This window comes from Pipistrellus hanaki, assembly GCF_964339955.1.
Source record: "Pipistrellus hanaki genome assembly, chromosome: 2".
NCBI classification, from domain to species: domain Eukaryota; kingdom Metazoa; phylum Chordata; class Mammalia; order Chiroptera; family Vespertilionidae; genus Pipistrellus; species Pipistrellus hanaki.
The window spans coordinates 176208095-176220273 of record NC_140504.1 but is presented as its reverse complement, the minus strand read 5'-3'; the positions used below and the strand labels follow the sequence as shown (position 1 = coordinate 176220273).

The window sequence follows — 12179 nt, the reverse complement described above, 5'->3', positions numbered from 1 at the left end:
TATTAGTTATTGTTGAATCTCTTACTGCGCCTAATTTGTAAATTAAAAGTTTATCATAGGTATGTATGTATAGAAAAAAAGCAGTACACATATGATTTGGTTCTATCCATTATTTTAGGCATCCACTGGGATCTTGGAACATTTTCCCTGTGATTAAGGCGGGGAGGGAGGAGTGTGTACATATACTTCTAAATTCAGCTATTTTTCTATAGAAATTTCCTCTTAATCACTGTCATAGCCAAAATATAACATTTTTTTAATGACATGTACAATAATTTAAAATGGAAGAATTGCATCATTGGCTGAGCTTCAATTATGCAAAATTTTTGTTGTAATTTTGGCTATTAATTCCCACCTTCCCTAATGTTATTAATTAGTTCTTGCAAACTAGTAAGTGATTTTGTTTGTTAGTTTGTTCGTTTGTTTAATATATTTTATTTATTTATTTATTTATTTATTTATTTATTTATTTATTTATTTTTATTTATTTATTTCACAGAAAGGAAGGGAGAGGGATAGAGAGTTAGAAACATCAATCAGTTGCCTCCTGCAAACACCCCCTGTGGATGTGCCCACAACCAAGGTACATGCCCTTGACCGGAATCGAACCTGGGACCTTTCAGTCCACAAGCTGATGCTCTATCCACTGAGCCAAACCGATTTCGGCACTAGTAAGTGTTTTAATAAATAACTTTAAAATGCACTAAAATTCCTTACTGAAAAATGTTAAAACAGATTAGGAAATTGTGTCCTCGCTTTTTAAATGTGAACTTATAAGAGTTGTTGCATCATTTTCAGAAGCAAAATTGCATAAATATCTAGCGATTTCCAATGACCAGTTTTCAAAATGCCCTTTCATAGCACAACTATTTTTGGAAAAGCAGTTACATTCTTATTCCTTAGGAGAAAACTGATATTAATATCATCATAGAGACACGTTTGGTGTTTGTTTTTTTCAACATCTGTTAGATGACTTACTGCTATAGCCTTTTACTTTCACGGGGCGGGGGGGTGGGGGGGGAGGCACGGGGTAAGGGACAAAAAGCCAGCAATTAGATACCTGACTTTTTTTTTTAAAGTAAGATACAAACACTAATTTTTTAAATGAGAATAAAATGAGAGGAATCACTCTAACTGATTTCAAGACTTATTACATATAGCAGCAGTGGTACTGGGTATGTGGTGGGATAGACACATTGATCAATGATACAAAAAGGAGAACCCAGAAACAGTCACACACAACTACAGCCAACTAACTTTTGACAAAGATGCAAAAGCCATTCAATGAAGGAAGAATAATCTTTTCAACAGATTGTTCTGGAGTAATTAGATATTCATATGCAAATAAACAAACAGAAAGAACCTAAATCTAAACCTCACAATTTTTATAAAAATTAACAAACTCAAATAGATCACATATTTAAATGTAAAACATAAAACTATAACTTTAAAGGATAACATAGGAGAAAACATGCAAGACCTAGGGTTCAGTAAAAAGTTCTTAGCCATAACACAAAAGAACAATTCATAAACCAAGAAAAATTTATAAATTGGACTTTATCAATATTGAAACCTTTTGCACTGTGAAAGACTCCTTATGTTAAGACAAAAGACAAGTTACAAACTGAGAGAAAATACCTGTAAGCTACATATTCAATAAAGGACTAGGATTTAGAATATATAAAGAACTCTTAAAAATTCAACAGGAAAAAATATCTAATTAGAAAATGGGCAAAAGACATGAACAGACAATTTCACTAAAGAGGAGATACAAATGGCAAATAAGTATATGAAAAGATGTTCAGCATTGTTAGCCACTAGAGAAATACTAATTAAAACTGTGAAGAAATATCACTACAGCCAAAATAAAAAATAGTAACAACACTGAATTCATGGAAGAATGTGGAAAACTGAATCATTTATACAATTCTGGGAGAAATACAAAATGGAATAGCCATTCTGGGAAATATGTTGGCTGGTTCTTACAAAACTAAATATGCAACTGCCATGCAACCCAGCATCTGTGCTCTTGGACATTTATCTTAGAGAAATGAAAACTCATGTTCATAAAACTCTGTGCTTATGTTCACAAAACCTGTCCACAAATGTATATAGCAGCTTTATTTGTAATGGTCAAAAACTGGGAACAACCCAGATATCATCTGTGATGGAAGGGTGGGTGGTAGACTACTATTCAGCAATAAAAATGAATGAACTATTAATACATGCAACAATCTACATGAATATCCAGAGAATTATTCTGAGTAAAGAAGGCCAATCTCAAAAGGCTACCTATCATATTATTCCATTTATGTAACATTCTTAAAATGAGAAAATTATACAGGGGTGGACAAAAGCAGGTTTAGTTTTGAGTACATGAAATACTTTATTCTTGTATTTTTATTTATTACTTATACTAGAGGCTCAGTGGACGAATTCATGCATGGGTGGGGTCCAGCAGATCTGCCCCAACGGGGGCCCATTGGACTGGGCCAGCAGGGAGGAGGGGCCACAGGCGGTTGGCCAGCAGGCCTTGCCTCCAATCTGCATGGGAGGGACTGATCGGGGGTGGGACTGGCCAGAGGGAGGGGCCTTGGGCGGTTGGTGGCCAGCTCTACTCCCGATCAGGGTATTGGGGACTGATCAGGGCCGGGCCAGCTGGAGGGGGTGGGGGCGCACCGCACCAATCGGGGCCCAGATCAGGCTAGTTGGCTGCCACAGAGTGCATCTTAGCCACTGTTCTGGTCATTCTGCCATTCTAGTTGCGGGGCTTTTATATACATAGATTATTTATTTGTATTAGTACTGTAAACCTACTTTTGCCCACCTCTGTAGAAATACAGAATAGATTCATGGTTGCCAGGGATAAAGGAGAGTGTCGAGTGGGAGGGAAGAGAGTATAGCTTATGGTGTTGGAAATGTTTTGTATCTTGACTCTTATCAGTGTGGATATCCTGATGGTGGTACTGTACTATAGTTTTGCAAGCTGTTACCCATTGGGGGTAGCTGGTTAAATGATTCATGGACCTCTAGGTTTTTATTTCTTACACTAAAGCATAAATCAATACCTCAAAATGAAAAATTTATTTTTTTAACGTTTCCAACAAATAAATAATGGATGGATGGGAGTTCGAATATTTTCTGCCCACACCATAATGAATCATCTTGGGTACACACACAATTTTAGAAGACACTGCTGTATGCTGCTGGTACCCACTTTAGACCCCTTTATTCTCTGCATTCTCTTGAAGTTACCTTTCTCAAATGCAAATCTGATCATGTTACTTCCCAAAGTCTTTACAAGAGCACATAAGGGCCTTCCTGAACTGGCTGTAAGCCTTTACCCAGTGTATGCACCTGGGCAGAGATCTGTTCAGTTTCCAAATGTGCAAAACCCTGTCTGTGCGACACCTGAGGGCACTCACAATGTCATTTCTATGTGATTACCTTATCTCTACTGGCTCTAATTGACTTATCTCCAGTGCTATCAGGTTTCCTAGCATCTATTGGGAATAGAATACATCTTAATTAAAAAGCCCATTATCAAAGTTGATTACCTTTATTTTGTTTATAACCTCCTGAGAGTCTGGAGGTGTTGATTTCTTGTTGCCCTGAAAACACTAACCTGCGATCACTCCTGCCAGGTACACCAGCCCCACTCGGAGGCCTTTGTGGACCATTTCCAAGGGAATACCCAAAACGAGCTGCATAATAAGATTCCCCAAGATGTGCTGAACTCTGCAGAGACAAACACACGTGTCAAATATCATGACTGAGACAGGCAGTTATTTCCTTGGGAGATAAATAGGCATTGAGGTGGTGTTTCCCGTTAAAGACTTGCTTAACTCAAATTCCAAATTCTAATTATTTTAGCAAGTAAAAGGGCATTTTAGAAGTATGCATTTATTTTATAAGGTCTGTTTTATTATAACAATTACTGATAAAATCAGAGAGCAATAAGGCTGGCCTAAAGAACACGAATTTGAAATTAGGTTTAGATGACAATTGCCAAATTAGGTCAGCTCAGCCTCTGATTTTGTTTCAATTGCACAGTATGGAGGAAATCCTAATTCATTCATATTGAGTTTAAATTTCAATAGGCTGTTAAGCAATGTGTCTTGCAATCTCAGTATATTCTTTAATAAAACAAAGCTGGCAAGAGGAACTTCATTCCCAAGTCTGCATTAAAATGGTTTTGTTAAAAGCTAACGAGCCGAAACCGGTTTGGCTCAGTGGATAGTGTTGGCCTGTGGACTGAAGGGTCATTCCGGTCAAGGGCATGTACCTTAGTTGCTGGCGAATCCCTGGTGGTGGGAGGTGCAGGAGGCAGCTGGTCAATGTTTCTCTCATCGATGTTTCTAACTCTCTATCCCTCTCTCTTCCTCTCTGTAAAAAATCAATAAAATATATTATAATAAATAAATAAATAAATAAATAAATAATAAAAATAAAAAAGCTAACGAGATCGTGCTAGTTTGGCTCAGTGAATAGAGTGTCAGCCTGAGGACTGAAGGGTCTCCGGTTCGATTTCTGTAAAGAGCACATGCCTGGGCAGCAGGCTTGAGCCCCCGAAGGGGACACGTAGGAGCAGCAATCAATGATTCTCTCTCATCATTGATGTTTCTATCTCTCTCTCCCTCTCCCTTCCTCTCTAAAATCATTAAAAATAGCCCTGGCGGATTAGGCTCAGTGGATAGAGTGTCCCAGGTTCGATTCCAGTCAAGGGCACATGCCTGGGTTGTGGGCTGGGTCCCCAGGAGGGGCTGTGCAGGAGGCAGCCAATCAATTATTCATCATTGATGTTTCTATCTCTCTCCCTCTCCCTTCCTCTCTGAAATCAATGAAGAAAAATATTTTTTTAAATAATAAAAGTAAATGAAATCAATAAAAATAAAAGCTAACCAGAATAGGGGGAAAGTTTACTTAGCTAAAGTTGGACTGAAACCAGTTTGGCTCAGTGGATAGAGCGTCGGCCTGCAGACTGAAAGGTCCCGGTTCGATTCCTTGGTTGCGGGCACATCCCCAGTAGGGGGTGTACAAGAGGTAGCTGAACAATGTTTCTCTCTCATCGATGTTTCTAACTCTCTATTCCTCTCTCTTCCTCTCTGTAAAAACTCAATAAAGTATATTAAAAAATAATAATAATAAATAAAGTTGGTATCTACCATGTATCACAATTTGGCAGAACACATTAGAGTATAGGTGTTTTCTTATTATAGTTTTTAAATAGGTAAAAATATTTTTAAATACATTTCATATCATTTTGCTTGTCAAACCCCACAAGTATCTCTGGATAATCTCTGAATGTAATTTGATAAATTCTTAAATTACCATAATCATCAATTTAGTCAATTTAGTTGCTATGTAGTACAATGCCTTTTTTTCTCTCAAATATTTCAGATTAAAGCAAAAAATAAATAAATAATAATAATAATAATAATAATAATAATAATAAAAGCTATTGGATCTTCCACAAAGTGCAACAGTTTTTGCATTAGTATTAGGGAGTGTGTTTTACATTATAATTTACTTAACAAAAATCCATTAGGCGCCGAAACCGGTTTGGCTCAATGGATAGAGCATCGGCTTGGGGACTGAAGGGTCCCGGGTTCGATTCCAGTCAAGGGCATGTACCTTGGTTGTGGGCATATCCCCAGTAGGGGGTGTGCAAGAGGCAGCTGATCGATGACTCTCTCTCAGCGATGTTTCTAACTCTCTATCTCTCTCCCTTCCTCTCTGTACAAAATCAATAAAATATATATTTTTTAAAAATCCATTAGGCCATTGAAGAGGTTCTCTGGGCATATCTGGCAGAACAGAAAACTTACCTTTATGGCCACAAGCACAGCCAGCCCCAACCATCACTGTCCAAGCCATCTTCAAAGACATATGGGAGGCAACATGGCTCAGCACAGAACTGTCTAGCAATAGCAGTTACACTACCTCTTATGGAGACCTCAGACATAAAGGAGATTTGGAAGTATATGCACTTTGTGGATCTGAACGAGGTCAAAGAAAGCCATACCATCCTGTCCTCTGGCAATAGCTAGAAGATAAGATGACCAATAGCACAAAGACCCGAATGAATCACCCCAAATACTCTTCCTTCTACTCAACATCAAGAGGAGAAGTAGCAGAAAGATGAGATCCTGTCATATTCCCAAAATAGAAATACTAATTTTTTAAAATCCTCACCCAAGGATATTTTATTTTTCCATTTATTTTTAGAGAGAGTGGAAGAGTGAGAAAAAGACAGAGAGAAACATCCATGTGAGAGAAGCACATCCATTGGTTGCCTCCTGCTTGAGCCCTGATCAGGGCCTGGGCTGGGGAGGAGCCTGCAACCGAGGTATTTGCCCTTGACCAGAATCAAACCCACAACCCTTTGGTCTACAGGCCAATGCTCTACCCACTGAGCCAAACCAGCTAGGATGAAATATTAATTTTTTATTCCAAATTTCATCCACCTTCAAGGCCCAACTAGGATCCATGTCATGTATGAAGCCATCCCCATTCTGATCTTTCCCTCTTTCCGTTTATATTACTGTAGTTTACCCAACACTCATTCCCTATCTTGTCTACCTCCTCTACTGAGGCTGGAAGAACTTTTGTTAACTTTCCCAACCTTGCTCTTTAAATATATATATATATATATATATATATATATATATATATATATATATATATATATATATTTGATTTTTTACAGAGAGGAAGGGAGAGGGAGAGTCAGAAACATTGATGAGAGAGAAATATCAATCAGCTGCCTCCTGCACACCCGCTACTGGGGATGTGCCTGCAACCAAGGTACATGCCCTTGAGCGGAATCAAACCTGGGACCCTTGAGTCCGCTGGCTGATGCTCTATCCACTGAGCCAAACCAGTTAGGGCTTTCCCAGCCTCCCTTAGGTAGGGACACATAACTCTGGTCAGTGAGATGTAAGTGAAAGCAGCACAGCCAGGAGACTTAAGAGCACTTCTGTCTTGAAAAAAGGGATGATTTCACCAGTGCCTGGTGTTACCTCTTCCCCCTTCCTGCTTTGAATGCGGACTACAGTAGTCAACTTGCAACCATGAGAGAAAAGCCAAGGAAAAAGCAGAGGTGCCAGCACAGGACCTAGTGGTCTGGCTTCATTAAACTGATGAACCAACTACCTACCTCTGAGCTTTTTGTATGGGAAAACATTGGCCTCCATTTATTGAAGTCCTATTAGATTATTATTGTTACTTACATATAAAAGCATTTAGGCAACCCCATATATTATATGTCCTACATGTAAATTTTTTTTGAATGGTTAGTATGTGTCCAGCACTATAAAAATTGTTATAACCATTGTCTTATTTAATCACAGCAACCTTCTGAGGTAGGTACTGTTACCCCATTTTACAGATGAGGAAACTGAGATGCAAAGAGATTAAGTAACTACTATATACTATAATTCTACACTGCCTTGCATTATCAGTTAACTGCTTCCTTGTCATTTTAAAGTCATTGAGTGCAGAAGCCACATATGCTCAGAACATACTTGTTAAATGAAAAACCAAAGTGTGAAAGTGTCCACAAAAACTGAGCAGTTGATGATTTTGTCCCTGATGTCCAGTCTCTGGGCCCTGTGTCCTGCCATGGCTGCCTATTTGGCCAAAGGCCAGAATCTTCCTTCAAGGTTCAGGGCTATGTAGGTCTCTTAGACAAAGCTGGCCTCATCTGTAACCCCAGGATCCACCAGAGAGGTGGGGGAAGCAGCACTCTTTTCAGTTCACCAAGTCTGCAGTGGACATGGTGAATTGTGGATTCTGAGTGGGGTCATAGGAGGCTATTAGCACTTGAGAAACTATAAGCAGGAGGGTGGGCCGGGGGGAGACTTGTGGGGAAGAGATCAACCAAAGAACTTGTATGCATGTAGGCACAACCAATGGACACAGACAATGGGGGAGGGGAGGTGAAGGTCAGGACTGGAGGGTGGGGACAGGCTGGGAGAGGACAATGGGGGAGCGGGGGAGACGGAAGAGGACATATATAATACTTACAATAATAAAGAATTTTTTAAAGAAGAAACTATAAGCAAAACTAAAAGCCAGGCACTGCAGCTCGTGTGGCTTATATTATTCCAGGTGGATAACAGTATTATACATTTATCAGTGTCCGTGAATTATTTTTTTAAGCATGTGGTGGAGCAGAAAAATTGGGAGGGATGCTTCATATTTAGTTTCTAAAGGGAACATTCAACAACATCAAACAACCAGGGGAACATAATTTTGGTTTGGTAATGATTTGATCTCTTCTTATTAATATTCCCATATACATACCAATATTAGGCAGTTATAATGTAATATAAAGTACAATGGACCTGCAGTTAGCATTAATGGGTTGAGGTCCTAGCTCTACAACTTAGCTGTGTAACAAGAGCAAGTGACCCTAACCCTCAGCCTCAAACACAAAACAGTGGGAGCAACACTTGCCTCCTAGGGGTACTGTGATGATCATGCAAGATTATGGACATGAAAGTGCCTTACCCTATATAATAAAACTCTAATATGCAAATCAACCAAACGGCAGAATGACCAGCGGAATGGAATGACCGGTCGCTATGATGCGCACTGACCACCAAGGAATAGACACTCAAAACAGGAGCTGCCCCTGGTGGTCAATTTGCTCCCACAAGGGGGAGCACCACTCAGCCAGAAGCTGGTGGTGGCAGAGCTTCTTCCGCCTCTGCAGAAGCACTAAGGAACAGCTAGCTGAGCGGTAAAGAGCAGCAAGCAGGCAGGCAGTAAGGAGCAAAGGGTCCCAGACTGCGAGAGAGATCAGGACTGTGAGAGGAATGTCCAACTGCTGGCTTAGGCCCAATCCCCAATCCCTTGGGTGTCCTGGACTGGGAGAGGGCACAGGCCGGGCTGAGAGACCCCACCCCTCCCCCACTGCACAAATTTCGTGCACCAGGCCTCTAGTCAGTAATAAAGCTGTGAACAAAAGTTAAGGGTTACACCTCTGACTGCAGTGACTTAATTATCATTCCTTACCCAGCATGTACCAGCATGTATGAGATAAACCTCCAGGCCTCCTCCCTCTTCTTAGGATCGTAGATAAACGGACTCTCCAAGATGCCCATGTCCAAGGTGATCCACTGTTTCTGAGGCTTCCACACGGCATAGTAAATAAACACTGCCAGCTGTCAGGGAGGGCAGACATGAGTGTTAACCTCGCCTTCCACAGAGGCCCCATTAGAGCCTGTGGGCACCACCTTTGTTTCCAATGGTTAGCTCTCCCGTTGGCCACTTCATACCACGTGCTCAAAAGATGCCAGGAATTAACTTTACCTGCTGTGTATCTGACCATTTAAATGTGGTCTTATCCGACTTCCTCCACCAACTAAAATGAAATGCAGCCACTGAAATTGTAGTCACTGCTGGGCAGGGGCCTTGTTTGAAAAGTAAAGCTCAATGCTTGGCTGGAAGTGACTGGGAACATAGGAAAAGCCGGGAAGGGGGATGGAGAGGGTGCAGTTGTGTCCTGTGTGTGCTGTACTTGCCACCACCTCACTCTCTTCTTACATGCTTTCTAGTCTGATCTGTGTCTAACCCAAACCCCCAGTTTGCCTGCAGCTCCCCAGTGGTACGTGCACTGGTGCCCACCACCCGACGTATTCACCTCGGCCAGGCTGATGGAGATGATGAACAGCGGGGGTGGGAGGCAGTTAGCTCTCTCCAGGTATGTTCTTCGGGCATGTTCAGGAAGCATCCAGTTTGAGACAATCCTGTGGACCTTCTTATTCTTGAAGGGATCTTTACCTTCCCCATCTTCTCTCATTTTCTTTTCTTCCTCCATCTCTTCTTCCATGTCCTCCATCTGCAAATCCTGAGCAGCTGCCATCCTGGGTCCTACCTACACCTGAAAGGGACATAAATGTCAGGGAAACAGATGTCTCTATAGTCTTTTTTTTTTTTTCTTAATATATTTTATTGATTTTTTACAGAGAGGAAGAGAGAGGGATAGAAACATCGATGAGAGAATCATCGATCAGCTGCCTCTTGCACACCCCCCACTGGGGATGTGCCCACAACCAAGGTACATGCCCTTGACCAGAATCGAACCCGGGCATGTACCTTTCAGTCCACAGGCCGACGCTCTATCCACTGAGCCAAACCTGTTTCGGCTGTCTCTATAGTCTTAAGGCAACACTACTTTGTATACTCCTTCCCCTCTGCCGTGGACTTTCAAGTCAACCGATAGCTTTGCCGGGAGGGTAATGTGTCTCAGGGCCCCAATCACGCACAATGCATACCTGACCTCAGTTTCGTCTAGTTTAACTGAGCAATCTCTTAGTTTCATCTTGCTTTTGTTTTCAGGTTTCTGATTCAGAATCAAAAGTCACTTAATGAATATCAACTGGTATCAGGCACGATGTTGGGGACTGTCACATCTATCAACCACACATGTCAAAGCATTTTAAAAATTGGTTCAGTTAGGGGTGATTCACATTGTACTAACAAGTTCCATTGTCAACTTAAGCACCATACACGATCACGTTATGAGGAAATAAAATTCTCTGTTGTTAACAATACAACTGTATATCTATAAAAGGAGCTAGAAAAATGAGAATTACATTCCCTCCTCCCCAATTTCCTCTTTTCTCCTGGTTTCCAAACTTTCCAGACATTTCACAACTTCAAGCCCACCATTTTAGGTATTTTACTGAAATATATTTCCTGGACTGCAAAGATAACTGACCCATTCAGTTTCGCCAAGACTCGGTGTGTGTCTGTCCGCCTTCTTCCTTGGCATCTACAGTAAAGGACCTGCTCTATCATTCTAGCTAATTTAGGCTCTAGCAACAGGTGAGCGCATGGGTAGTGATTGCGACATTTTGTTTTTGCCTGTCTTCTCAGACAATCACTGTCACGCTCTGACTTTCATACCTGTCTGTGCCTGCTCCCCGAGAACAGGAGCACCCTGCTTCATCTTATCTCCAACATCTGGGTGCTCACAGGTGCTGCTTCCTGTCATGCTTTCCTTCCCACTCCTGTTTACCTTCTGCTCCCACACCTGAATTTCTCAGCACAATTCACCACCTTGGAAACATGACTAATCAGACTGGCAACAATGAAAAAGACTGATCCATTCATCACACACATACCTCAAGGGGGATCACTTTGTAAATTACAATATATAAATGTCTAACCACTATGCTGTATGCCCAAAGCAAATATAAAACAGTAATGAGTGTCAGCTGTAGTTTAAAATAAATAAAAATAAGATTTAAAAATATGAAATCAGCCTAGCTGATGAAATACAGTCTTATATGAAATAGCTCAGTGGTTGAGCATTAACCCATGAACCAAGAGGTCACCAGTTCAATTCCCAGTCAGGACATGCAGTTAATATTTCTAACTCTCTCTCTCCCCTTCCTTCCTCTCTATAATCAATAAACATTTTTCTAAAATGTGTTTATACACACACACACAAACACACACACACTGAGTGGCCAGATTATTATGATCTCTGAATGTATAGTAATCTGGCCACTCAGTGTATATCCTATATAATAAAAGGCTAATACGCAAATTATCCCCTCAACCAGCAGGCAGTCCAGCCCATGTCCCCTCCCCCTGGTCAGGCTGGCCAGACCCCACCCATGCACAAATTCATGCACCAAGCCTCTAAAATATATATATATATATATATATATATATATATATATATATATATATATCACAAAATTTGTGCACATTAAAAAGGGATTAGAGGAAATATTTTAATAATGCTATTTGCCCTTTCTCTATAATAGAAGTATCAGAGAGTATCAGTAATAGAGAGTATCAGAAAATCCATGTGAAAATCTTCCTCTTGTCAGAGTCTGGGGCATGCTACAGGACCCAGAATCAAGTCCCTGCCCACCTGTGGAGCCTCAAAATCATGCAAAACCCAAACCCAGCTAGCCCCACCCCCATTGGGTGAGATCTAGACCTGGCCAGCCTCACCCCCATCAAGTCCCACCAAGCAGGGGATATGGCCTGAGATCCCCCATCAAGCCCCACTGGGTGGGTGGCACAGGCTCAGGTCCCCTGCCCCGGCCTAACTCCACGCAACCTCGGTCCCTGCTGAATGCTGCTTAAGGCTCATTAGGGGAACTCGGCCTCCGCTGTGGGTGCAGCCATCTTGTGTTATGGACACCCCGCCT

General features: G+C 41.2%; 1 protein-coding gene and 1 long non-coding RNA gene across 5 annotated transcripts in view; one reads left to right on the top strand and one right to left on the bottom strand.

The window, feature by feature from the left end:
- Positions 1 to 12179, bottom strand: part of RHBDL2 (rhomboid like 2) — a 92901-nt gene that overhangs the window by 16178 nt on the left and 64544 nt on the right. For all 4 annotated transcript variants that reach the window (XM_084873283.1, XM_084873284.1, XM_084873282.1 and 1 more), the window contains exons 2-4: positions 9650 to 9889; positions 9022 to 9170; positions 3626 to 3738 (exon numbers count right to left, since the gene is read on the bottom strand). In XM_084873283.1, the coding sequence (XP_084729409.1) occupies positions 3626 to 3738; positions 9022 to 9170; positions 9650 to 9871 (484 nt within the window). In that variant the 5' untranslated portion in view covers positions 9872 to 9889. The remainder of the gene's footprint in view (positions 1 to 3625; positions 3739 to 9021; positions 9171 to 9649; positions 9890 to 12179) is intronic.
- The window catches only part of LOC311617101, a 54973-nt gene that overhangs the window by 32543 nt on the left and 10251 nt on the right, over positions 1 to 12179 (top strand). Inside the window, exon 2 of the long non-coding RNA XR_014794053.1 lies at positions 9593 to 9709. This is a non-coding gene — a long non-coding RNA (uncharacterized lncRNA). The remainder of the gene's footprint in view (positions 1 to 9592; positions 9710 to 12179) is intronic.